This window comes from Hyperolius riggenbachi, chromosome 6 (assembly GCF_040937935.1).
Source record: "Hyperolius riggenbachi isolate aHypRig1 chromosome 6, aHypRig1.pri, whole genome shotgun sequence".
Classification (NCBI taxonomy): Eukaryota; Metazoa; Chordata; class Amphibia; order Anura; family Hyperoliidae; genus Hyperolius; species Hyperolius riggenbachi.
This window is the reverse complement of record NC_090651.1, coordinates 42,560,245-42,587,852: the sequence shown is the minus strand read 5'-3', so window position 1 is coordinate 42,587,852 and position 27,608 is coordinate 42,560,245. Positions and strand designations below refer to the sequence as shown.

The 27,608-nt window shown below is 44.0% G+C and overlaps 1 protein-coding gene across 7 annotated transcripts in view; it reads left to right on the top strand.

Annotated features, from left to right (window-relative positions):
* NEXN (nexilin F-actin binding protein) overlaps positions 1 to 27,608 on the top strand; it is a 110,101-nt gene that overhangs the window by 71,982 nt on the left and 10,511 nt on the right. For all 7 annotated transcript variants that reach the window (XM_068239177.1, XM_068239176.1, XM_068239174.1 and 4 more), the window contains one exon: positions 25,645 to 25,830. In XM_068239177.1, the coding sequence (XP_068095278.1) occupies positions 25,645 to 25,830 (186 nt within the window). The remainder of the gene's footprint in view (positions 1 to 25,644; positions 25,831 to 27,608) is intronic.

Sequence of the window (27,608 nt, the reverse complement as noted above, 5' to 3'; positions counted from 1 at the left end):
TAAGAATAAACATACATATATCCAGGCACATCGCCTCTAGTTAGGACATTAAATAAATTTTTAGGGAAAGGGAGGTGCTGAAGGGGGTGTGGCTAGAAACAGCAAAAATCAATTAACCCTTCGCACACTCACATGCAAATGTTCAAACAAATGCATTCACAGATTTACTCATCCAGGCACAACTGTTATCCCTACAGCTAAATTAAAAGCCAGGGTTTTAGTTCACAGAAGAATGCATTCTTATGCTTAGTCACCTATACTGCGCAGAAGTACCCAGGTAAACATAGGTGTCCTAACTCTGGCCCTGTAACATGCATAGTGCAGACATGCAAACACATTCATTGCATCAAACCTATCAATGGATTAGGAGCACACATCCTAACTTCCTCTCCTGGGAAAGACAGTGCATCCCACCAATCGCACAAGGGAGCTAACTTTATGTGTCCATGTGCACCATGCGCATACACCAGCATAAGCTGTCTGCATGCTGACAAACATACAGGGGAAGGGGGGAGTGCACCGAATTAGACCCTAGCCACAGGGGTCAATGATAAGAATAAACATACATATATCCAGGCACATCGCCTCTAGTTAGGACATTAAATAAATTTTTAGGGAAAGGGAGGTGCTGAAGGGGGTGTGGCTAGAAACAGCAAAAATCAATTAACCCTTCGCACACTCACATGCAAATGTTCAAACAAATGCATTCACAGATTTACTCATCCAGGCACAACTGTTATCCCTACAGCTAAATTAAAAGCCAGGGTTTTAGTTCACAGAAGAATGCATTCTTATGCTTAGTCACCTATACTGCGCAGAAGTACCCAGGTAAACATAGGTGTCCTAACTCTGGCCCTGTAACATGCATAGTGCAGACATGCAAACACATTCATTGCATCAAACCTATCAATGGATTAGGAGCACACATCCTAACTTCCTCTCCTGGGAAAGACAGTGCATCCCACCAATCGCACAAGGGAGCTAACTTTATGTGTCCATGTGCACCATGCGCATACACCAGCATAAGCTGTCTGCATGCTGACAAACATACAGGGGAAGGGGGGAGTGCACCGAATTAGACCCTAGCCACAGGGGTCAATGATAAGAATAAACATACATATATCCAGGCACATCGCCTCTAGTTAGGACATTAAATAAATTTTTAGGGAAAGGGAGGTGCTGAAGGGGGTGTGGCTAGAAACAGCAAAAATCAATGAACCCTTCGCACACTCACATGCAAATGTTCAAACAAATGCATTCACAGATTTACTCATCCAGGCACAACTGTTATCCCTACAGCTAAATTAAAAGCCAGGGTTTTAGTTCACAGAAGAATGCATTCTTATGCTTAGTCACCTATACTGCGCAGAAGTACCCAGGTAAACATAGGTGTCCTAACTCTGGCCCTGTAACATGCATAGTGCAGACATGCAAACACATTCATTGCATCAAACCTATCAATGGATTAGGAGCACACATCCTAACTTCCTCTCCTGGGAAAGACAGTGCATCCCACCAATCGCACAAGGGAGCTAACTTTATGTGTCCATGTGCACCATGCGCATACACCAGCATAAGCTGTCTGCATGCTGACAAACATACAGGGGAAGGGGGGAGTGCACCGAATTAGACCCTAGCCACAGGGGTCAATGATAAGAATAAACATACATATATCCAGGCACATCGCCTCTAGTTAGGACATTAAATAAATTTTTAGGGAAAGGGAGGTGCTGAAGGGGGTGTGGCTAGAAACAGCAAAAATCAATTAACCCTTCGCACACTCACATGCAAATGTTCAAACAAATGCATTCACAGATTTACTCATCCAGGCACAACTGTTATCCCTACAGCTAAATTAAAAGCCAGGGTTTTAGTTCACAGAAGAATGCATTCTTATGCTTAGTCACCTATACTGCGCAGAAGTACCCAGGTAAACATAGGTGTCCTAACTCTGGCCCTGTAACATGCATAGTGCAGACATGCAAACACATTCATTGCATCAAACCTATCAATGGATTAGGAGCACACATCCTAACTTCCTCTCCTGGGAAAGACAGTGCATCCCACCAATCGCACAAGGGAGCTAACTTTATGTGTCCATGTGCACCATGCGCATACACCAGCATAAGCTGTCTGCATGCTGACAAACATACAGGGGAAGGGGGGAGTGCACCGAATTAGACCCTAGCCACAGGGGTCAATGATAAGAATAAACATACATATATCCAGGCACATCGCCTCTAGTTAGGACATTAAATAAATTTTTAGGGAAAGGGAGGTGCTGAAGGGGGTGTGGCTAGAAACAGCAAAAATCAATTAACCCTTCGCACACTCACATGCAAATGTTCAAACAAATGCATTCACAGATTTACTCATCCAGGCACAACTGTTATCCCTACAGCTAAATTAAAAGCCAGGGTTTTAGTTCACAGAAGAATGCATTCTTATGCTTAGTCACCTATACTGCGCAGAAGTACCCAGGTAAACATAGGTGTCCTAACTCTGGCCCTGTAACATGCATAGTGCAGACATGCAAACACATTCATTGCATCAAACCTATCAATGGATTAGGAGCACACATCCTAACTTCCTCTCCTGGGAAAGACAGTGCATCCCACCAATCGCACAAGGGAGCTAACTTTATGTGTCCATGTGCACCATGCGCATACACCAGCATAAGCTGTCTGCATGCTGACAAACATACAGGGGAAGGGGGGAGTGCACCGAATTAGACCCTAGCCACAGGGGTCAATGATAAGAATAAACATACATATATCCAGGCACATCGCCTCTAGTTAGGACATTAAATAAATTTTTAGGGAAAGGGAGGTGCTGAAGGGGGTGTGGCTAGAAACAGCAAAAATCAATTAACCCTTCGCACACTCACATGCAAATGTTCAAACAAATGCATTCACAGATTTACTCATCCAGGCACAACTGTTATCCCTACAGCTAAATTAAAAGCCAGGGTTTTAGTTCACAGAAGAATGCATTCTTATGCTTAGTCACCTATACTGCGCAGAAGTACCCAGGTAAACATAGGTGTCCTAACTCTGGCCCTGTAACATGCATAGTGCAGACATGCAAACACATTCATTGCATCAAACCTATCAATGGATTAGGAGCACACATCCTAACTTCCTCTCCTGGGAAAGACAGTGCATCCCACCAATCGCACAAGGGAGCTAACTTTATGTGTCCATGTGCACCATGCGCATACACCAGCATAAGCTGTCTGCATGCTGACAAACATACAGGGGAAGGGGGGAGTGCACCGAATTAGACCCTAGCCACAGGGGTCAATGATAAGAATAAACATACATATATCCAGGCACATCGCCTCTAGTTAGGACATTAAATAAATTTTTAGGGAAAGGGAGGTGCTGAAGGGGGTGTGGCTAGAAACAGCAAAAATCAATTAACCCTTCGCACACTCACATGCAAATGTTCAAACAAATGCATTCACAGATTTACTCATCCAGGCACAACTGTTATCCCTACAGCTAAATTAAAAGCCAGGGTTTTAGTTCACAGAAGAATGCATTCTTATGCTTAGTCACCTATACTGCGCAGAAGTACCCAGGTAAACATAGGTGTCCTAACTCTGGCCCTGTAACATGCATAGTGCAGACATGCAAACACATTCATTGCATCAAACCTATCAATGGATTAGGAGCACACATCCTAACTTCCTCTCCTGGGAAAGACAGTGCATCCCACCAATCGCACAAGGGAGCTAACTTTATGTGTCCATGTGCACCATGCGCATACACCAGCATAAGCTGTCTGCATGCTGACAAACATACAGGGGAAGGGGGGAGTGCACCGAATTAGACCCTAGCCACAGGGGTCAATGATAAGAATAAACATACATATATCCAGGCACATCGCCTCTAGTTAGGACATTAAATAAATTTTTAGGGAAAGGGAGGTGCTGAAGGGGGTGTGGCTAGTGGCTAGAAACAGCAAAAATCAATTATCCCTTCGCACACTCACATGCAAATGTTCAAAACAAATGCAATCACAGATTTACTCATCCAGGCACAACTGTTATCCTACAGCTAAATTAAAAGCCAGGGTTTTAGTTCACAGAAGAATGCATTCTTATGCTTAGTCACCTATACTGCGCAGAAGTACCCAGGTAAACATAGGTGTCCTAACTCTGGCCCTGTAACATGCATAGTGCAGACATGCAAACACAATTCATTGCATCAAACCTATCAATGGATTAGGAGCACACATCCTAACTTCCTCCTGGGAAAGACAGTGCATCCCACCAATCGCACAAGGGAGCTAACTTTATGTGTCCATGTGCACCATGCGCATACACCAGCATAAGCTGTCTGCATGCTGACAAACATACCAGGGGAAGGGGGGAGTGCACCGAATTAGACCCTAGCCCACAGGGGTCAATGATAAGAATAAACATACATATATCCAGGCACATCGCCTCTAGTTAGGACATTAAATAAATTTTTAGGGAAAGGGAGGTGCTGAAGGGGTGTGGCTAGAAACAGCAAAAATCAATTAACCCTTCGCACACTCACATGCAAATGTTCAAACAAATGCATTCACAGATTTACTCATCCAGGCACAACTGTTATCCCTACAGCTAAATTAAAAGCCAGGGTTTTAGTTCACAGAAGAATGCATTCTTATGCTTAGTCACCTATACTGCGAGAAGTACCCAGGTAAACATAGGTGTCCTAACTCTGGCCCTGTAAGCATGCATAGTGCAGACATGCAAACACATTCATTGCATCAAACCTAATCAATGATTTAGGAGCACACATCTAACTTCCTCTCCTGGGAAAGACAGTGCATCCCACCAATCGCACAAGGGAGCTAACTTTATGTGTCCATGTGCACCATGCGCATACACCAGCATAAGCTGTCTGCATGCTGACAAACATACAGGGGAAGGGGGGAGTGCACCGAATTAGACCCTAGCACAGGGGTCAATGATAAGAATAAACATACATATATCCAGGCACATCGCCTCTAGTTAGACATTAAATAAATTTTTAGGGAAAGGAGGTGCTGAAGGGGGTGTGGCTAGAAACAGCAAAAATCAATTAACCCTTCGCACACTCACATGCAAATGTTCAAACAAATGCATTCACAGATTTACTCATCAGGCACAACTGTTATCCCTACAGCTAAATTAAAAGCCAGGGTTTTAGTTCACAGAAGAATGCATTCTTATGCTTAGTCACCTATACTGCGCAGAAGTACCCAGGTAAACATAGGTGTCCTAACTCTGGCCCTGTAACATGCATAGTGCAGACATGCAAACACATTCATTGCATCAAACCTATCAATGGATTAGGAGCACACATCCTAACTTCCTCTCCTGGGAAAGACAGTGCATCCCACAATCGCACAAGGGAGCTAACTTTATGTGTCCATGTGCACCATGCTGCATACACCAGCATAAGCTGTCTGCATGCTGACAAACATACAGGGGAAGGGGGGAGTGCACCGAATTAGACCCTAGCCACAGGGGTCAATGATAAGAATAAACATACATATATCCAGGCACATCGCCTCTAGTTAGGACATTAAATAATTTTTAGGAAAGGGAGGTGCTGAAGGGGGTGTGGCTAGAAACAGCAAAAATCAATTAACCCTTCGCACACTCACATGCAAATGTTCAAACAAATGCATTCACAGATTTACTCATCCAGGCACAACTGTTATCCCTACAGCTAAATTAAAAGCCAGGGTTTTAGTTCACAGAAGAATGCATTCTTATGCTTAGTCACCTATACTGCGCAGAAGTACCAGGTAAACATAGGTGTCCTAACTCTGGCCCTGTAACATGCATAGTGCAGACATGCAAACACATTCATTGCATCAAACCTATCAATGGATTAGGAGCACACATCCTAACTTCCTCTCCTGGGAAAGACAGTGCATCCCACCAATCGCACAAGGGAGCTAACTTTATGTGTCCATGTGCACCATGCGCATACACCAGCATAAGCTGTCTGCATGCTGACAAACATACAGGGGAAGGGGGAGTGCACCGAATTAGACCCTAGCCACAGGGGTCAATGATAAGAATAAACATACATATATCAGGCACATCGCCTCTAGTTAGGACATTAAATAAATTTTTAGGGAAAGGGAGGTGCTGAAGGGGGTGTGGCTAGAAACAGCAAAAATCATTAACCCTTCGCACACTCACAATGCAAATGTTCAAACAAATGCATTCACAGATTTACTCATCCAGGCACAACTGTTATCCCTACAGCTAAATTAAAAGCAGGGTTTTAGTTCACAGAAGAATGCATTCTTATGCTTAGTCACCTATACTGCGCAGAAGTACCCAGGTAAACATAGGTGTCCTAACTCTGGCCCTGTAACATGCATAGTGCAGACATGCAAACACATTCATTGCATCAAACCTATCAATGGATTAGGAGCACACATCCTAACTTCCTCTCCTGGGAAAGACAGTGCATCCCACCAATCGCACAAGGGAGCTAACTTTATGTGTCCATGTGCACCATGCGCATACACCAGCATAAGCTGTCTGCATGCTGACAAACATACAGGGGAAGGGGGGAGTGCACCGAATTAGACCCTAGCCACAGGGGTCAATGATAAGAATAAACATACATATATCCAGGCACATCGCCTCTAGTTAGGACATTAAATAAATTTTTAGGGAAAGGGAGGTGCTGAAGGGGGTGTGGCTAGAAACAGCAAAAATCAATTAACCCTTCGCACACTCACATGCAAATGTTCAAACAAATGCATTCACAGATTTACTCATCCAGGCACAACTGTTATCCCTACAGCTAAATTAAAAGCCAGGGTTTTAGTTCACAGAAGAATGCATTCTTATGCTTAGTCACCTATACTGCGCAGAAGTACCCAGGTAAACATAGGTGTCCTAACTCTGGCCCTGTAACATGCATAGTGCAGACATGCAAACACATTCATTGCATCAAACCTATCAATGGATTAGGAGCACACATCCTAACTTCCTCTCCTGGGAAAGACAGTGCATCCCACCAATCGCACAAGGGAGCTAACTTTATGTGTCCATGTGCACCATGCGCATACACCAGCATAAGCTGTCTGCATGCTGACAAACATACAGGGGAAGGGGGGAGTGCACCGAATTAGACCCTAGCCACAGGGGTCAATGATAAGAATAAACATACATATATCCAGGCACATCGCCTCTAGTTAGGACATTAAATAAATTTTTAGGGAAAGGGAGGTGCTGAAGGGGGTGTGGCTAGAAACAGCAAAAATCAATTAACCCTTCGCACACTCACATGCAAATGTTCAAACAAATGCATTCACAGATTTACTCATCCAGGCACAACTGTTATCCCTACAGCTAAATTAAAAGCCAGGGTTTTAGTTCACAGAAGAATGCATTCTTATGCTTAGTCACCTATACTGCGCAGAAGTACCCAGGTAAACATAGGTGTCCTAACTCTGGCCCTGTAACATGCATAGTGCAGACATGCAAACACATTCATTGCATCAAACCTATCAATGGATTAGGAGCACACATCCTAACTTCCTCTCCTGGGAAAGACAGTGCATCCCACCAATCGCACAAGGGAGCTAACTTTATGTGTCCATGTGCACCATGCGCATACACCAGCATAAGCTGTCTGCATGCTGACAAACATACAGGGGAAGGGGGGAGTGCACCGAATTAGACCCTAGCCACAGGGGTCAATGATAAGAATAAACATACATATATCCAGGCACATCGCCTCTAGTTAGGACATTAAATAAATTTTTAGGGAAAGGGAGGTGCTGAAGGGGGTGTGGCTAGAAACAGCAAAAATCAATTAACCCTTCGCACACTCACATGCAAATGTTCAAACAAATGCATTCACAGATTTACTCATCCAGGCACAACTGTTATCCCTACAGCTAAATTAAAAGCCAGGGTTTTAGTTCACAGAAGAATGCATTCTTATGCTTAGTCACCTATACTGCGCAGAAGTACCCAGGTAAACATAGGTGTCCTAACTCTGGCCCTGTAACATGCATAGTGCAGACATGCAAACACATTCATTGCATCAAACCTATCAATGGATTAGGAGCACACATCCTAACTTCCTCTCCTGGGAAAGACAGTGCATCCCACCAATCGCACAAGGGAGCTAACTTTATGTGTCCATGTGCACCATGCGCATACACCAGCATAAGCTGTCTGCATGCTGACAAACATACAGGGGAAGGGGGGAGTGCACCGAATTAGACCCTAGCCACAGGGGTCAATGATAAGAATAAACATACATATATCCAGGCACATCGCCTCTAGTTAGGACATTAAATAAATTTTTAGGGAAAGGGAGGTGCTGAAGGGGGTGTGGCTAGAAACAGCAAAAATCAATTAACCCTTCGCACACTCACATGCAAATGTTCAAACAAATGCATTCACAGATTTACTCATCCAGGCACAACTGTTATCCCTACAGCTAAATTAAAAGCCAGGGTTTTAGTTCACAGAAGAATGCATTCTTATGCTTAGTCACCTATACTGCGCAGAAGTACCCAGGTAAACATAGGTGTCCTAACTCTGGCCCTGTAACATGCATAGTGCAGACATGCAAACACATTCATTGCATCAAACCTATCAATGGATTAGGAGCACACATCCTAACTTCCTCTCCTGGGAAAGACAGTGCATCCCACCAATCGCACAAGGGAGCTAACTTTATGTGTCCATGTGCACCATGCGCATACACCAGCATAAGCTGTCTGCATGCTGACAAACATACAGGGGAAGGGGGGAGTGCACCGAATTAGACCCTAGCCACAGGGGTCAATGATAAGAATAAACATACATATATCCAGGCACATCGCCTCTAGTTAGGACATTAAATAAATTTTTAGGGAAAGGGAGGTGCTGAAGGGGGTGTGGCTAGAAACAGCAAAAATCAATTAACCCTTCGCACACTCACATGCAAATGTTCAAACAAATGCATTCACAGATTTACTCATCCAGGCACAACTGTTATCCCTACAGCTAAATTAAAAGCCAGGGTTTTAGTTCACAGAAGAATGCATTCTTATGCTTAGTCACCTATACTGCGCAGAAGTACCCAGGTAAACATAGGTGTCCTAACTCTGGCCCTGTAACATGCATAGTGCAGACATGCAAACACATTCATTGCATCAAACCTATCAATGGATTAGGAGCACACATCCTAACTTCCTCTCCTGGGAAAGACAGTGCATCCCACCAATCGCACAAGGGAGCTAACTTTATGTGTCCATGTGCACCATGCGCATACACCAGCATAAGCTGTCTGCATGCTGACAAACATACAGGGGAAGGGGGGAGTGCACCGAATTAGACCCTAGCCACAGGGGTCAATGATAAGAATAAACATACATATATCCAGGCACATCGCCTCTAGTTAGGACATTAAATAAATTTTTAGGGAAAGGGAGGTGCTGAAGGGGGTGTGGCTAGAAACAGCAAAAATCAATTAACCCTTCGCACACTCACATGCAAATGTTCAAACAAATGCATTCACAGATTTACTCATCCAGGCACAACTGTTATCCCTACAGCTAAATTAAAAGCCAGGGTTTTAGTTCACAGAAGAATGCATTCTTATGCTTAGTCACCTATACTGCGCAGAAGTACCCAGGTAAACATAGGTGTCCTAACTCTGGCCCTGTAACATGCATAGTGCAGACATGCAAACACATTCATTGCATCAAACCTATCAATGGATTAGGAGCACACATCCTAACTTCCTCTCCTGGGAAAGACAGTGCATCCCACCAATCGCACAAGGGAGCTAACTTTATGTGTCCATGTGCACCATGCGCATACACCAGCATAAGCTGTCTGCATGCTGACAAACATACAGGGGAAGGGGGGAGTGCACCGAATTAGACCCTAGCCACAGGGGTCAATGATAAGAATAAACATACATATATCCAGGCACATCGCCTCTAGTTAGGACATTAAATAAATTTTTAGGGAAAGGGAGGTGCTGAAGGGGGTGTGGCTAGAAACAGCAAAAATCAATTAACCCTTCGCACACTCACATGCAAATGTTCAAACAAATGCATTCACAGATTTACTCATCCAGGCACAACTGTTATCCCTACAGCTAAATTAAAAGCCAGGGTTTTAGTTCACAGAAGAATGCATTCTTATGCTTAGTCACCTATACTGCGCAGAAGTACCCAGGTAAACATAGGTGTCCTAACTCTGGCCCTGTAACATGCATAGTGCAGACATGCAAACACATTCATTGCATCAAACCTATCAATGGATTAGGAGCACACATCCTAACTTCCTCTCCTGGGAAAGACAGTGCATCCCACCAATCGCACAAGGGAGCTAACTTTATGTGTCCATGTGCACCATGCGCATACACCAGCATAAGCTGTCTGCATGCTGACAAACATACAGGGGAAGGGGGGAGTGCACCGAATTAGACCCTAGCCACAGGGGTCAATGATAAGAATAAACATACATATATCCAGGCACATCGCCTCTAGTTAGGACATTAAATAAATTTTTAGGGAAAGGGAGGTGCTGAAGGGGGTGTGGCTAGAAACAGCAAAAATCAATTAACCCTTCGCACACTCACATGCAAATGTTCAAACAAATGCATTCACAGATTTACTCATCCAGGCACAACTGTTATCCCTACAGCTAAATTAAAAGCCAGGGTTTTAGTTCACAGAAGAATGCATTCTTATGCTTAGTCACCTATACTGCGCAGAAGTACCCAGGTAAACATAGGTGTCCTAACTCTGGCCCTGTAACATGCATAGTGCAGACATGCAAACACATTCATTGCATCAAACCTATCAATGGATTAGGAGCACACATCCTAACTTCCTCTCCTGGGAAAGACAGTGCATCCCACCAATCGCACAAGGGAGCTAACTTTATGTGTCCATGTGCACCATGCGCATACACCAGCATAAGCTGTCTGCATGCTGACAAACATACAGGGGAAGGGGGGAGTGCACCGAATTAGACCCTAGCCACAGGGGTCAATGATAAGAATAAACATACATATATCCAGGCACATCGCCTCTAGTTAGGACATTAAATAAATTTTTAGGGAAAGGGAGGTGCTGAAGGGGGTGTGGCTAGAAACAGCAAAAATCAATTAACCCTTCGCACACTCACATGCAAATGTTCAAACAAATGCATTCACAGATTTACTCATCCAGGCACAACTGTTATCCCTACAGCTAAATTAAAAGCCAGGGTTTTAGTTCACAGAAGAATGCATTCTTATGCTTAGTCACCTATACTGCGCAGAAGTACCCAGGTAAACATAGGTGTCCTAACTCTGGCCCTGTAACATGCATAGTGCAGACATGCAAACACATTCATTGCATCAAACCTATCAATGGATTAGGAGCACACATCCTAACTTCCTCTCCTGGGAAAGACAGTGCATCCCACCAATCGCACAAGGGAGCTAACTTTATGTGTCCATGTGCACCATGCGCATACACCAGCATAAGCTGTCTGCATGCTGACAAACATACAGGGGAAGGGGGGAGTGCACCGAATTAGACCCTAGCCACAGGGGTCAATGATAAGAATAAACATACATATATCCAGGCACATCGCCTCTAGTTAGGACATTAAATAAATTTTTAGGGAAAGGGAGGTGCTGAAGGGGGTGTGGCTAGAAACAGCAAAAATCAATTAACCCTTCGCACACTCACATGCAAATGTTCAAACAAATGCATTCACAGATTTACTCATCCAGGCACAACTGTTATCCCTACAGCTAAATTAAAAGCCAGGGTTTTAGTTCACAGAAGAATGCATTCTTATGCTTAGTCACCTATACTGCGCAGAAGTACCCAGGTAAACATAGGTGTCCTAACTCTGGCCCTGTAACATGCATAGTGCAGACATGCAAACACATTCATTGCATCAAACCTATCAATGGATTAGGAGCACACATCCTAACTTCCTCTCCTGGGAAAGACAGTGCATCCCACCAATCGCACAAGGGAGCTAACTTTATGTGTCCATGTGCACCATGCGCATACACCAGCATAAGCTGTCTGCATGCTGACAAACATACAGGGGAAGGGGGGAGTGCACCGAATTAGACCCTAGCCACAGGGGTCAATGATAAGAATAAACATACATATATCCAGGCACATCGCCTCTAGTTAGGACATTAAATAAATTTTTAGGGAAAGGGAGGTGCTGAAGGGGGTGTGGCTAGAAACAGCAAAAATCAATTAACCCTTCGCACACTCACATGCAAATGTTCAAACAAATGCATTCACAGATTTACTCATCCAGGCACAACTGTTATCCCTACAGCTAAATTAAAAGCCAGGGTTTTAGTTCACAGAAGAATGCATTCTTATGCTTAGTCACCTATACTGCGCAGAAGTACCCAGGTAAACATAGGTGTCCTAACTCTGGCCCTGTAACATGCATAGTGCAGACATGCAAACACATTCATTGCATCAAACCTATCAATGGATTAGGAGCACACATCCTAACTTCCTCTCCTGGGAAAGACAGTGCATCCCACCAATCGCACAAGGGAGCTAACTTTATGTGTCCATGTGCACCATGCGCATACACCAGCATAAGCTGTCTGCATGCTGACAAACATACAGGGGAAGGGGGGAGTGCACCGAATTAGACCCTAGCCACAGGGGTCAATGATAAGAATAAACATACATATATCCAGGCACATCGCCTCTAGTTAGGACATTAAATAAATTTTTAGGGAAAGGGAGGTGCTGAAGGGGGTGTGGCTAGAAACAGCAAAAATCAATTAACCCTTCGCACACTCACATGCAAATGTTCAAACAAATGCATTCACAGATTTACTCATCCAGGCACAACTGTTATCCCTACAGCTAAATTAAAAGCCAGGGTTTTAGTTCACAGAAGAATGCATTCTTATGCTTAGTCACCTATACTGCGCAGAAGTACCCAGGTAAACATAGGTGTCCTAACTCTGGCCCTGTAACATGCATAGTGCAGACATGCAAACACATTCATTGCATCAAACCTATCAATGGATTAGGAGCACACATCCTAACTTCCTCTCCTGGGAAAGACAGTGCATCCCACCAATCGCACAAGGGAGCTAACTTTATGTGTCCATGTGCACCATGCGCATACACCAGCATAAGCTGTCTGCATGCTGACAAACATACAGGGGAAGGGGGGAGTGCACCGAATTAGACCCTAGCCACAGGGGTCAATGATAAGAATAAACATACATATATCCAGGCACATCGCCTCTAGTTAGGACATTAAATAAATTTTTAGGGAAAGGGAGGTGCTGAAGGGGGTGTGGCTAGAAACAGCAAAAATCAATTAACCCTTCGCACACTCACATGCAAATGTTCAAACAAATGCATTCACAGATTTACTCATCCAGGCACAACTGTTATCCCTACAGCTAAATTAAAATTTAGCTGTAGGGATAACAGTTGTGCCTGGATGAGTAAATCTGTGAATGCATTTGTTTGAACATTTGCATGTGAGTGTGCGAAGGGTTAATTGATTTTTGCTGTTTCTAGCCACACCCCCTTCAGCACCTCCCTTTCCCTAAAAATTTATTTAATGTCCTAACTAGAGGCGATGTGCCTGGATATATGTATGTTTATTCTTATCATTGACCCCTGTGGCTAGGGTCTAATTCGGTGCACTCCCCCCTTCCCCTGTATGTTTGTCAGCATGCAGACAGCTTATGCTGGTGTATGCGCATGGTGCACATGGACACATAAAGTTAGCTCCCTTGTGCGATTGGTGGGATGCACTGTCTTTCCCAGGAGAGGAAGTTAGGATGTGTGCTCCTAATCCATTGATAGGTTTGATGCAATGAATGTGTTTGCATGTCTGCACTATGCATGTTACAGGGCCAGAGTTAGGACACCTATGTTTACCTGGGTACTTCTGCGCAGTATAGGTGACTAAGCATAAGAATGCATTCTTCTGTGAACTAAAACCCTGGCTTTTAATTTAGCTGTAGGGATAACAGTTGTGCCTGGATGAGTAAATCTGTGAATGCATTTGTTTGAACATTTGCATGTGAGTGTGCGAAGGGTTAATTGATTTTTGCTGTTTCTAGCCACACCCCCTTCAGCACCTCCCTTTCCCTAAAAATTTATTTAATGTCCTAACTAGAGGCGATGTGCCTGGATATATGTATGTTTATTCTTATCATTGACCCCTGTGGCTAGGGTCTAATTCGGTGCACTCCCCCCTTCCCCTGTATGTTTGTCAGCATGCAGACAGCTTATGCTGGTGTATGCGCATGGTGCACATGGACACATAAAGTTAGCTCCCTTGTGCGATTGGTGGGATGCACTGTCTTTCCCAGGAGAGGAAGTTAGGATGTGTGCTCCTAATCCATTGATAGGTTTGATGCAATGAATGTGTTTGCATGTCTGCACTATGCATGTTACAGGGCCAGAGTTAGGACACCTATGTTTACCTGGGTACTTCTGCGCAGTATAGGTGACTAAGCATAAGAATGCATTCTTCTGTGAACTAAAACCCTGGCTTTTAATTTAGCTGTAGGGATAACAGTTGTGCCTGGATGAGTAAATCTGTGAATGCATTTGTTTGAACATTTGCATGTGAGTGTGCGAAGGGTTAATTGATTTTTGCTGTTTCTAGCCACACCCCCTTCAGCACCTCCCTTTCCCTAAAAATTTATTTAATGTCCTAACTAGAGGCGATGTGCCTGGATATATGTATGTTTATTCTTATCATTGACCCCTGTGGCTAGGGTCTAATTCGGTGCACTCCCCCCTTCCCCTGTATGTTTGTCAGCATGCAGACAGCTTATGCTGGTGTATGCGCATGGTGCACATGGACACATAAAGTTAGCTCCCTTGTGCGATTGGTGGGATGCACTGTCTTTCCCAGGAGAGGAAGTTAGGATGTGTGCTCCTAATCCATTGATAGGTTTGATGCAATGAATGTGTTTGCATGTCTGCACTATGCATGTTACAGGGCCAGAGTTAGGACACCTATGTTTACCTGGGTACTTCTGCGCAGTATAGGTGACTAAGCATAAGAATGCATTCTTCTGTGAACTAAAACCCTGGCTTTTAATTTAGCTGTAGGGATAACAGTTGTGCCTGGATGAGTAAATCTGTGAATGCATTTGTTTGAACATTTGCATGTGAGTGTGCGAAGGGTTAATTGATTTTTGCTGTTTCTAGCCACACCCCCTTCAGCACCTCCCTTTCCCTAAAAATTTATTTAATGTCCTAACTAGAGGCGATGTGCCTGGATATATGTATGTTTATTCTTATCATTGACCCCTGTGGCTAGGGTCTAATTCGGTGCACTCCCCCCTTCCCCTGTATGTTTGTCAGCATGCAGACAGCTTATGCTGGTGTATGCGCATGGTGCACATGGACACATAAAGTTAGCTCCCTTGTGCGATTGGTGGGATGCACTGTCTTTCCCAGGAGAGGAAGTTAGGATGTGTGCTCCTAATCCATTGATAGGTTTGATGCAATGAATGTGTTTGCATGTCTGCACTATGCATGTTACAGGGCCAGAGTTAGGACACCTATGTTTACCTGGGTACTTCTGCGCAGTATAGGTGACTAAGCATAAGAATGCATTCTTCTGTGAACTAAAACCCTGGCTTTTAATTTAGCTGTAGGGATAACAGTTGTGCCTGGATGAGTAAATCTGTGAATGCATTTGTTTGAACATTTGCATGTGAGTGTGCGAAGGGTTAATTGATTTTTGCTGTTTCTAGCCACACCCCCTTCAGCACCTCCCTTTCCCTAAAAATTTATTTAATGTCCTAACTAGAGGCGATGTGCCTGGATATATGTATGTTTATTCTTATCATTGACCCCTGTGGCTAGGGTCTAATTCGGTGCACTCCCCCCTTCCCCTGTATGTTTGTCAGCATGCAGACAGCTTATGCTGGTGTATGCGCATGGTGCACATGGACACATAAAGTTAGCTCCCTTGTGCGATTGGTGGGATGCACTGTCTTTCCCAGGAGAGGAAGTTAGGATGTGTGCTCCTAATCCATTGATAGGTTTGATGCAATGAATGTGTTTGCATGTCTGCACTATGCATGTTACAGGGCCAGAGTTAGGACACCTATGTTTACCTGGGTACTTCTGCGCAGTATAGGTGACTAAGCATAAGAATGCATTCTTCTGTGAACTAAAACCCTGGCTTTTAATTTAGCTGTAGGGATAACAGTTGTGCCTGGATGAGTAAATCTGTGAATGCATTTGTTTGAACATTTGCATGTGAGTGTGCGAAGGGTTAATTGATTTTTGCTGTTTCTAGCCACACCCCCTTCAGCACCTCCCTTTCCCTAAAAATTTATTTAATGTCCTAACTAGAGGCGATGTGCCTGGATATATGTATGTTTATTCTTATCATTGACCCCTGTGGCTAGGGTCTAATTCGGTGCACTCCCCCCTTCCCCTGTATGTTTGTCAGCATGCAGACAGCTTATGCTGGTGTATGCGCATGGTGCACATGGACACATAAAGTTAGCTCCCTTGTGCGATTGGTGGGATGCACTGTCTTTCCCAGGAGAGGAAGTTAGGATGTGTGCTCCTAATCCATTGATAGGTTTGATGCAATGAATGTGTTTGCATGTCTGCACTATGCATGTTACAGGGCCAGAGTTAGGACACCTATGTTTACCTGGGTACTTCTGCGCAGTATAGGTGACTAAGCATAAGAATGCATTCTTCTGTGAACTAAAACCCTGGCTTTTAATTTAGCTGTAGGGATAACAGTTGTGCCTGGATGAGTAAATCTGTGAATGCATTTGTTTGAACATTTGCATGTGAGTGTGCGAAGGGTTAATTGATTTTTGCTGTTTCTAGCCACACCCCCTTCAGCACCTCCCTTTCCCTAAAAATTTATTTAATGTCCTAACTAGAGGCGATGTGCCTGGATATATGTATGTTTATTCTTATCATTGACCCCTGTGGCTAGGGTCTAATTCGGTGCACTCCCCCCTTCCCCTGTATGTTTGTCAGCATGCAGACAGCTTATGCTGGTGTATGCGCATGGTGCACATGGACACATAAAGTTAGCTCCCTTGTGCGATTGGTGGGATGCACTGTCTTTCCCAGGAGAGGAAGTTAGGATGTGTGCTCCTAATCCATTGATAGGTTTGATGCAATGAATGTGTTTGCATGTCTGCACTATGCATGTTACAGGGCCAGAGTTAGGACACCTATGTTTACCTGGGTACTTCTGCGCAGTATAGGTGACTAAGCATAAGAATGCATTCTTCTGTGAACTAAAACCCTGGCTTTTAATTTAGCTGTAGGGATAACAGTTGTGCCTGGATGAGTAAATCTGTGAATGCATTTGTTTGAACATTTGCATGTGAGTGTGCGAAGGGTTAATTGATTTTTGCTGTTTCTAGCCACACCCCCTTCAGCACCTCCCTTTCCCTAAAAATTTATTTAATGTCCTAACTAGAGGCGATGTGCCTGGATATATGTATGTTTATTCTTATCATTGACCCCTGTGGCTAGGGTCTAATTCGGTGCACTCCCCCCTTCCCCTGTATGTTTGTCAGCATGCAGACAGCTTATGCTGGTGTATGCGCATGGTGCACATGGACACATAAAGTTAGCTCCCTTGTGCGATTGGTGGGATGCACTGTCTTTCCCAGGAGAGGAAGTTAGGATGTGTGCTCCTAATCCATTGATAGGTTTGATGCAATGAATGTGTTTGCATGTCTGCACTATGCATGTTACAGGGCCAGAGTTAGGACACCTATGTTTACCTGGGTACTTCTGCGCAGTATAGGTGACTAAGCATAAGAATGCATTCTTCTGTGAACTAAAACCCTGGCTTTTAATTTAGCTGTAGGGATAACAGTTGTGCCTGGATGAGTAAATCTGTGAATGCATTTGTTTGAACATTTGCATGTGAGTGTGCGAAGGGTTAATTGATTTTTGCTGTTTCTAGCCACACCCCCTTCAGCACCTCCCTTTCCCTAAAAATTTATTTAATGTCCTAACTAGAGGCGATGTGCCTGGATATATGTATGTTTATTCTTATCATTGACCCCTGTGGCTAGGGTCTAATTCGGTGCACTCCCCCCTTCCCCTGTATGTTTGTCAGCATGCAGACAGCTTATGCTGGTGTATGCGCATGGTGCACATGGACACATAAAGTTAGCTCCCTTGTGCGATTGGTGGGATGCACTGTCTTTCCCAGGAGAGGAAGTTAGGATGTGTGCTCCTAATCCATTGATAGGTTTGATGCAATGAATGTGTTTGCATGTCTGCACTATGCATGTTACAGGGCCAGAGTTAGGACACCTATGTTTACCTGGGTACTTCTGCGCAGTATAGGTGACTAAGCATAAGAATGCATTCTTCTGTGAACTAAAACCCTGGCTTTTAATTTAGCTGTAGGGATAACAGTTGTGCCTGGATGAGTAAATCTGTGAATGCATTTGTTTGAACATTTGCATGTGAGTGTGCGAAGGGTTAATTGATTTTTGCTGTTTCTAGCCACACCCCCTTCAGCACCTCCCTTTCCCTAAAAATTTATTTAATGTCCTAACTAGAGGCGATGTGCCTGGATATATGTATGTTTATTCTTATCATTGACCCCTGTGGCTAGGGTCTAATTCGGTGCACTCCCCCCTTCCCCTGTATGTTTGTCAGCATGCAGACAGCTTATGCTGGTGTATGCGCATGGTGCACATGGACACATAAAGTTAGCTCCCTTGTGCGATTGGTGGGATGCACTGTCTTTCCCAGGAGAGGAAGTTAGGATGTGTGCTCCTAATCCATTGATAGGTTTGATGCAATGAATGTGTTTGCATGTCTGCACTATGCATGTTACAGGGCCAGAGTTAGGACACCTATGTTTACCTGGGTACTTCTGCGCAGTATAGGTGACTAAGCATAAGAATGCATTCTTCTGTGAACTAAAACCCTGGCTTTTAATTTAGCTGTAGGGATAACAGTTGTGCCTGGATGAGTAAATCTGTGAATGCATTTGTTTGAACATTTGCATGTGAGTGTGCGAAGGGTTAATTGATTTTTGCTGTTTCTAGCCACACCCCCTTCAGCACCTCCCTTTCCCTAAAAATTTATTTAATGTCCTAACTAGAGGCGATGTGCCTGGATATATGTATGTTTATTCTTATCATTGACCCCTGTGGCTAGGGTCTAATTCGGTGCACTCCCCCCTTCCCCTGTATGTTTGTCAGCATGCAGACAGCTTATGCTGGTGTATGCGCATGGTGCACATGGACACATAAAGTTAGCTCCCTTGTGCGATTGGTGGGATGCACTGTCTTTCCCAGGAGAGGAAGTTAGGATGTGTGCTCCTAATCCATTGATAGGTTTGATGCAATGAATGTGTTTGCATGTCTGCACTATGCATGTTACAGGGCCAGAGTTAGGACACCTATGTTTACCTGGGTACTTCTGCGCAGTATAGGTGACTAAGCATAAGAATGCATTCTTCTGTGAACTAAAACCCTGGCTTTTAATTTAGCTGTAGGGATAACAGTTGTGCCTGGATGAGTAAATCTGTGAATGCATTTGTTTGAACATTTGCATGTGAGTGTGCGAAGGGTTCATTGATTTTTGCTGTTTCTAGCCACACCCCCTTCAGCACCTCCCTTTCCCTAAAAATTTATTTAATGTCCTAACTAGAGGCGATGTGCCTGGATATATGTATGTTTATTCTTATCATTGACCCCTGTGGCTAGGGTCTAATTCGGTGCACTCCCCCCTTCCCCTGTATGTTTGTCAGCATGCAGACAGCTTATGCTGGTGTATGCGCATGGTGCACATGGACACATAAAGTTAGCTCCCTTGTGCGATTGGTGGGATGCACTGTCTTTCCCAGGAGAGGAAGTTAGGATGTGTGCTCCTAATCCATTGATAGGTTTGATGCAATGAATGTGTTTGCATGTCTGCACTATGCATGTTACAGGGCCAGAGTTAGGACACCTATGTTTACCTGGGTACTTCTGCGCAGTATAGGTGACTAAGCATAAGAATGCATTCTTCTGTGAACTAAAACCCTGGCTTTTAATTTAGCTGTAGGGATAACAGTTGTGCCTGGATGAGTAAATCTGTGAATGCATTTGTTTGAACATTTGCATGTGAGTGTGCGAAGGGTTAATTGATTTTTGCTGTTTCTAGCCACACCCCCTTCAGCACCTCCCTTTCCCTAAAAATTTATTTAATGTCCTAACTAGAGGCGATGTGCCTGGATATATGTATGTTTATTCTTATCATTGACCCCTGTGGCTAGGGTCTAATTCGGTGCACTCCCCCCTTCCCCTGTATGTTTGTCAGCATGCAGACAGCTTATGCTGGTGTATGCGCATGGTGCACATGGACACATAAAGTTAGCTCCCTTGTGCGATTGGTGGGATGCACTGTCTTTCCCAGGAGAGGAAGTTAGGATGTGTGCTCCTAATCCATTGATAGGTTTGATGCAATGAATGTGTTTGCATGTCTGCACTATGCATGTTACAGGGCCAGAGTTAGGACACCTATGTTTACCTGGGTACTTCTGCGCAGTATAGGTGACTAAGCATAAGAATGCATTCTTCTGTGAACTAAAACCCTGGCTTTTAATTTAGCTGTAGGGATAACAGTTGTGCCTGGATGAGTAAATCTGTGAATGCATTTGTTTGAACATTTGCATGTGAGTGTGCGAAGGGTTAATTGATTTTTGCTGTTTCTAGCCACACCCCCTTCAGCACCTCCCTTTCCCTAAAAATTTATTTAATGTCCTAACTAGAGGCGATGTGCCTGGATATATGTATGTTTATTCTTATCATTGACCCCTGTGGCTAGGGTCTAATTCGGTGCACTCCCCCCTTCCCCTGTATGTTTGTCAGCATGCAGACAGCTTATGCTGGTGTATGCGCATGGTGCACATGGACACATAAAGTTAGCTCCCTTGTGCGATTGGTGGGATGCACTGTCTTTCCCAGGAGAGGAAGTTAGGATGTGTGCTCCTAATCCATTGATAGGTTTGATGCAATGAATGTGTTTGCATGTCTGCACTATGCATGTTACAGGGCCAGAGTTAGGACACCTATGTTTACCTGGGTACTTCTGCGCAGTATAGGTGACTAAGCATAAGAATGCATTCTTCTGTGAACTAAAACCCTGGCTTTTAATTTAGCTGTAGGGATAACAGTTGTGCCTGGATGAGTAAATCTGTGAATGCATTTGTTTGAACATTTGCATGTGAGTGTGCGAAGGGTTCATTGATTTTTGCTGTTTCTAGCCACACCCCCTTCAGCACCTCCCTTTCCCTAAAAATTTATTTAATGTCCTAACTAGAGGCGATGTGCCTGGATATATGTATGTTTATTCTTATCATTGACCCCTGTGGCTAGGGTCTAATTCGGTGCACTCCCCCCTTCCCCTGTATGTTTGTCAGCATGCAGACAGCTTATGCTGGTGTATGCGCATGGTGCACATGGACACATAAAGTTAGCTCCCTTGTGCGATTGGTGGGATGCACTGTCTTTCCCAGGAGAGGAAGTTAGGATGTGTGCTCCTAATCCATTGATAGGTTTGATGCAATGAATGTGTTTGCATGTCTGCACTATGCATGTTACAGGGCCAGAGTTAGGACACCTATGTTTACCTGGGTACTTCTGCGCAGTATAGGTGACTAAGCATAAGAATGCATTCTTCTGTGAACTAAAACCCTGGCTTTTAATTTAGCTGTAGGGATAACAGTTGTGCCTGGATGAGTAAATCTGTGAATGCATTTGTTTGAACATTTGCATGTGAGTGTGCGAAGGGTTAATTGATTTTTGCTGTTTCTAGCCACACCCCCTTCAGCACCTCCCTTTCCCTAAAAATTTATTTAATGTCCTAACTAGAGGCGATGTGCCTGGATATATGTATGTTTATTCTTATCATTGACCCCTGTGGCTAGGGTCTAATTCGGTGCACTCCCCCCTTCCCCTGTATGTTTGTCAGCATGCAGACAGCTTATGCTGGTGTATGCGCATGGTGCACATGGACACATAAAGTTAGCTCCCTTGTGCGATTGGTGGGATGCACTGTCTTTCCCAGGAGAGGAAGTTAGGATGTGTGCTCCTAATCCATTGATAGGTTTGATGCAATGAATGTGTTTGCATGTCTGCACTATGCATGTTACAGGGCCAGAGTTAGGACACCTATGTTTACCTGGGTACTTCTGCGCAGTATAGGTGACTAAGCATAAGAATGCATTCTTCTGTGAACTAAAACCCTGGCTTTTAATTTAGCTGTAGGGATAACAGTTGTGCCTGGATGAGTAAATCTGTGAATGCATTTGTTTGAACATTTGCATGTGAGTGTGCGAAGGGTTAATTGATTTTTGCTGTTTCTAGCCACACCCCCTTCAGCACCTCCCTTTCCCTAAAAATTTATTTAATGTCCTAACTAGAGGCGATGTGCCTGGATATATGTATGTTTATTCTTATCATTGACCCCTGTGGCTAGGGTCTAATTCGGTGCACTCCCCCCTTCCCCTGTATGTTTGTCAGCATGCAGACAGCTTATGCTGGTGTATGCGCATGGTGCACATGGACACATAAAGTTAGCTCCCTTGTGCGATTGGTGGGATGCACTGTCTTTCCCAGGAGAGGAAGTTAGGATGTGTGCTCCTAATCCATTGATAGGTTTGATGCAATGAATGTGTTTGCATGTCTGCACTATGCATGTTACAGGGCCAGAGTTAGGACACCTATGTTTACCTGGGTACTTCTGCGCAGTATAGGTGACTAAGCATAAGAATGCATTCTTCTGTGAACTAAAACCCTGGCTTTTAATTTAGCTGTAGGGATAACAGTTGTGCCTGGATGAGTAAATCTGTGAATGCATTTGTTTGAACATTTGCATGTGAGTGTGCGAAGGGTTAATTGATTTTTGCTGTTTCTAGCCACACCCCCTTCAGCACCTCCCTTTCCCTAAAAATTTATTTAATGTCCTAACTAGAGGCGATGTGCCTGGATATATGTATGTTTATTCTTATCATTGACCCCTGTGGCTAGGGTCTAATTCGGTGCACTCCCCCCTTCCCCTGTATGTTTGTCAGCATGCAGACAGCTTATGCTGGTGTATGCGCATGGTGCACATGGACACATAAAGTTAGCTCCCTTGTGCGATTGGTGGGATGCACTGTCTTTCCCAGGAGAGGAAGTTAGGATGTGTGCTCCTAATCCATTGATAGGTTTGATGCAATGAATGTGTTTGCATGTCTGCACTATGCATGTTACAGGGCCAGAGTTAGGACACCTATGTTTACCTGGGTACTTCTGCGCAGTATAGGTGACTAAGCATAAGAATGCATTCTTCTGTGAACTAAAACCCTGGCTTTTAATTTAGCTGTAGGGATAACAGTTGTGCCTGGATGAGTAAATCTGTGAATGCATTTGTTTGAACATTTGCATGTGAGTGTGCGAAGGGTTAATTGATTCGTACATTGTGATAGGGACATATTTTAAACGGTTTAATAATCGGGACAACTGGGCAAATAAAGTGTGTGTTTTAACCACAGGATAATGTTTAATTTTAAAACTATAATGGCTGAAAACTGAGTAATAATTATTTTTTTTCATTTTTTCCTATTAAAACGCATTTAGAATAAAAAAAATTCTTAGCAAAATGTACTACCCACAGAAAGCCTAATTGGTGGCGAAAAAAACAAAGTATAGATAATTTTCTTGTGATAAGTAAACAAGTGGTTTGACCCAGCACTCTCAATGGAGACAAGCGTGCTATAGCTGATCAGAACTTGTTGCTCATCAAGTTCAAAAATAGCAAAAAAAGAGAGATATCAGCAGCACCGCTACAGTGAAAAAGTTAGCTCTTTTATTAGTGCAGTAAAATCATGTGGCAAAGATAGAGCTGGAGGCAACTACAGCCCGCTGTTTCGAAGCGACATGCTTCTTCTTCAAGTTGCAAGCTCATAATGACAAACAATGTTCTCATACCTTCTTAAATATGGCCACACATTCAAATGTCAGCCAATCCACAAATGAGACTTGAGAATGTCAGTATGAGCTTGCAACTTGAAGAAGAAGCATGTCGCTTCGAAACAGCGGGCTGTAGTTGCCTCCACCTCTATCTTTGCCACATGATTTTACTGCACTAATAAAAGAGCTAACTTTTTCACTGTAGCGGTGCTGCTGATATCTCTTTTTTTGCTCTTGTGATAAGTAGTAATAAAGTTATTAGGGAATAAAAGGGAGGAGCACTGACAAGTGAAAATTGCTCTGGTCCGTTGGTGGTGAACTGGTTAAAGGGCAACTGAAGTAAGAGGGATATCGAGGCTGACATATTTATTTCCATTTTAACAATGCACATTGCCTGGCTGTCTTACCGTTCCTCTACCTCTAATACTTTTAGCCATAGCCCCTGAACTAGCATGCAGCAGATCAGGTGTTTCTGACATTGTCAGATCTGACAAGATTAGCTGCATTCTTTGTTTCTGGTGTGATTCAGACAGTTCAGCAGCCAAATAGATCAGCAGGGAGGCTAGGCAACGTGTATTGTTTAAAAGGAAATAAATATGGCAGCCTCCATATTCTTCACTTCAGTTCCCCTTTAACTCTGGAACAAAAATAATTTTGTCTGAATAGTTATGCTTAAAGGGACATTTAAGCCAGGAATAAAAAAATCAGTTTTATTCACCTGGGGCTTCTACCAGCCCCCTGCAGCCGTCCCATGCCCTTGCAGTCACTCACGGAGCCTCCAGTCCCCCACCGCCAGTTAGTTTAGTTTTCTCTGACAGGCCTGGCCACGGATATTTTTCTTTGCGCTCCCGTCTGCAATAGCATCCTGTGCAGGGTGCTATTGAGGACGGGAACATGAAGGATACGCGTGGTCAGGCCTGCGCAGGTGCAGAAAGCCCACTGACTCAGTCAGCGAAAATAAAACTAGCTGGCGGCTAGGGACCGGAGGCTCCATGACTGCAAGGGCACGGTACGGCTGCAGGGGGCTGGTAGAATCACCAGGCAAGTAAAACGGATTTGTATTCCTAACTTAAATGTCCCTTTAAGGTAACTTCTGATTTTGTTCTTTAGCATATGTTGTGCTTTGGCTTATTTGATTATCACTTTAACCTCCCTAGCGGTATTGAGATATACACGTCCATACAAAACATGCTGTGAACAGTAGAAACGTGCATATACATCAATACTCTCCTGCACTGTATGCTACCGGATCAGTTCATATTGGCGCGCGGCTCTGAGAGCCAAGTGCCGAAACTGGGCACCGTCATAGCAGCAATGCTATGATGCGCGCCCCGCGTAGCAGTAATTCGGGCTCTGGTGTCTGCCAGACCCCGAATTACATCTCCCTCCAAGTTGCGGGGAGGCAATAGTATTTAACGCCGCCTCGGGACGGCTCTCCCCGCGCTGAACTGAGTGACACTGAAATAACATGCACCCTTATACTAGACCCTTGCTTGACACATTTTAGCAAGTTACAGGAAAAAAAGTAATAAAAATTAATTGTATCACTTTTTTGCACAGAAATCCCGAGGGAATTGAACGCCAGGGAGGTTAAAGTTTATTGTATTTTCTATAATACTAGGAAAGGTAGAGTCTAAAATCGATAGTTGAGAAAATGTGTCTGGAGAAGCGAAAAAATTTAATGAAATTAACTTTATTCCAGGATGATGAGGTTGATGTGAGACCAGCTATGAAGAGTCATGCTCCATTCTCCCATAAAGTCAACATGAAGGCTAGATTTGAACAAATGGCAAGAGCCCGAGAAGAAGAGGAACAGAGAAGGATCGAAGAACAGAAACTTCAAAGAATGCAGTTTGAGCAACAAGAAATCGATGCTGCCACACAGAAGGTATCCATGAATAGGAAAGCAGCCATTGCTCGGAGTTACCGCCAGGGAGGTTAAATGCGCTATAACTTTTTTTTTTGCCACGAATTACAGTAGGTAGTAAAAATCTGACAGGGTTTCAGACAAGCCCATCTCCTCATGGGGGATTTTAAAGGGAACCTTAACTAAACGGGGGGTAAAGAGTTTCACTTACCTGGGGCTATTACCAGCCCCCTGCAGCAGTCCTGTGCCCTCAGAGCCGCTCTGGAATCCTCCAGTCCCACGCTGTCACTTAGTTTCGTTTTTGACTACTCACCAGTCGGCCGGCCGCCATGCGTATTATTGGACGCATTCCCTACTGCAATTAGCGCTGTTGCAGACCTATCTACGCGTGCGGAATGCGGCAACGCATATTTTTGTACACGTTGCGGTCCGCAACAGCGCTAATTGCAGTAGGGAATGCGTCCAATAATACGCATGGCGGCCGGCCGACTGGTGAGTCGTCAAAAACGAAACTAAGTGACAGCGGGGGACCGGAGGATTCCAGAGCGGCTCCGAGGGCACAGGACTGCTGCAGGGGGCTGGTAATAGCCCCAGGTAACTGAAACTCTTTACCCCCCCGTTCAGTTAAGGTTCCCCTTTAAGCACTCCCTGGCAATTACCTATTTGAAGATGTTAGCTAGTTTATCTCCGAACATGCCTTCTATTCTACCAATTGGACTCTACCATTGCCAGAGTGCTTTTGGCAATTCCTAAAAATCCCCTATGACATTAGTCCAAAACCTGTCAGTGCTTTTACTACCTGTGACAGCTAACATAAGAACAGTGCTATATTGCTACTACACATACCATTAAGAGTTTATTTTGAGTTTAGGTTGGCTTTATTTTTTTTTGCGTTCCTTTAACACACAGTAAGCCAAGTTTGCAAACACCTGGACAGTTGCATGTTGGTGTAACTCAGGTGCTGTTAAGCCTTGTTCACATTGCATTCCGCTCACGTGTCCATCCACTGTTTGTTTTGTTTGAGGAAGTTTTTTTTTCCGATTCCCAGCGGTTGGGTGGTCGATTTGTTTTTGTGCTTAGCAGTTTTCCAAGCGTTTTTCCGAGCGGTTTTGTAATTCACGCCCTGATGCAAGTCAGGAAGTGAACACTTTGACCCAGAAAAGAATACATACAATGTATTTATTCTTAAAAACACAATCACCTTGTTGCACGTTTTTGTACATGTTCGCCGATTTTCCCATACCTTCCATTGACGCAGAATCACCCCAAAAATGGAACACGTACCGCGAACGACCAGCGCTGATATGAACCGTCTCAGACATTCATTGGCCTGGCCACATGGTCGGGGGGGGGGGCGTTTTGAAAAACCAGTCAGCTGAAACCGCCTGCAGTGTGAACAAGCCCTTAAAGATGGTCAAATATTTCCAGCTTGCATACAAACTTAGAGCTCAGACACACTATAAGCGCTTTTTGGCCTCCAGAGCTTACATTAAAATTGTGATAAAATCATGCGATTTTAATGCAAGTCAATGGGAGCAATTTTTAAAAAGCTCTCAAAAAGCTTTGGAGGCCAAAAAGCATTCAGAAAAGCTCATATTATCCTTAACCACCCTGGCGTTCTGATTAAATCGCCAGGGTGGCTGCGGGAGGGTTTTTTTTAAATAAAAAAAAAACTATTTCATGCAGCCAACTGAAAGTTGGCTGCATGAAAGCCCACTAGAGGGCGCTCCGGAGGCGATCTTCCGATCGCCTCCGGCGCCCAGAATAAACAAGGAAGGCCGCAATGAGCGGCCTTCCTT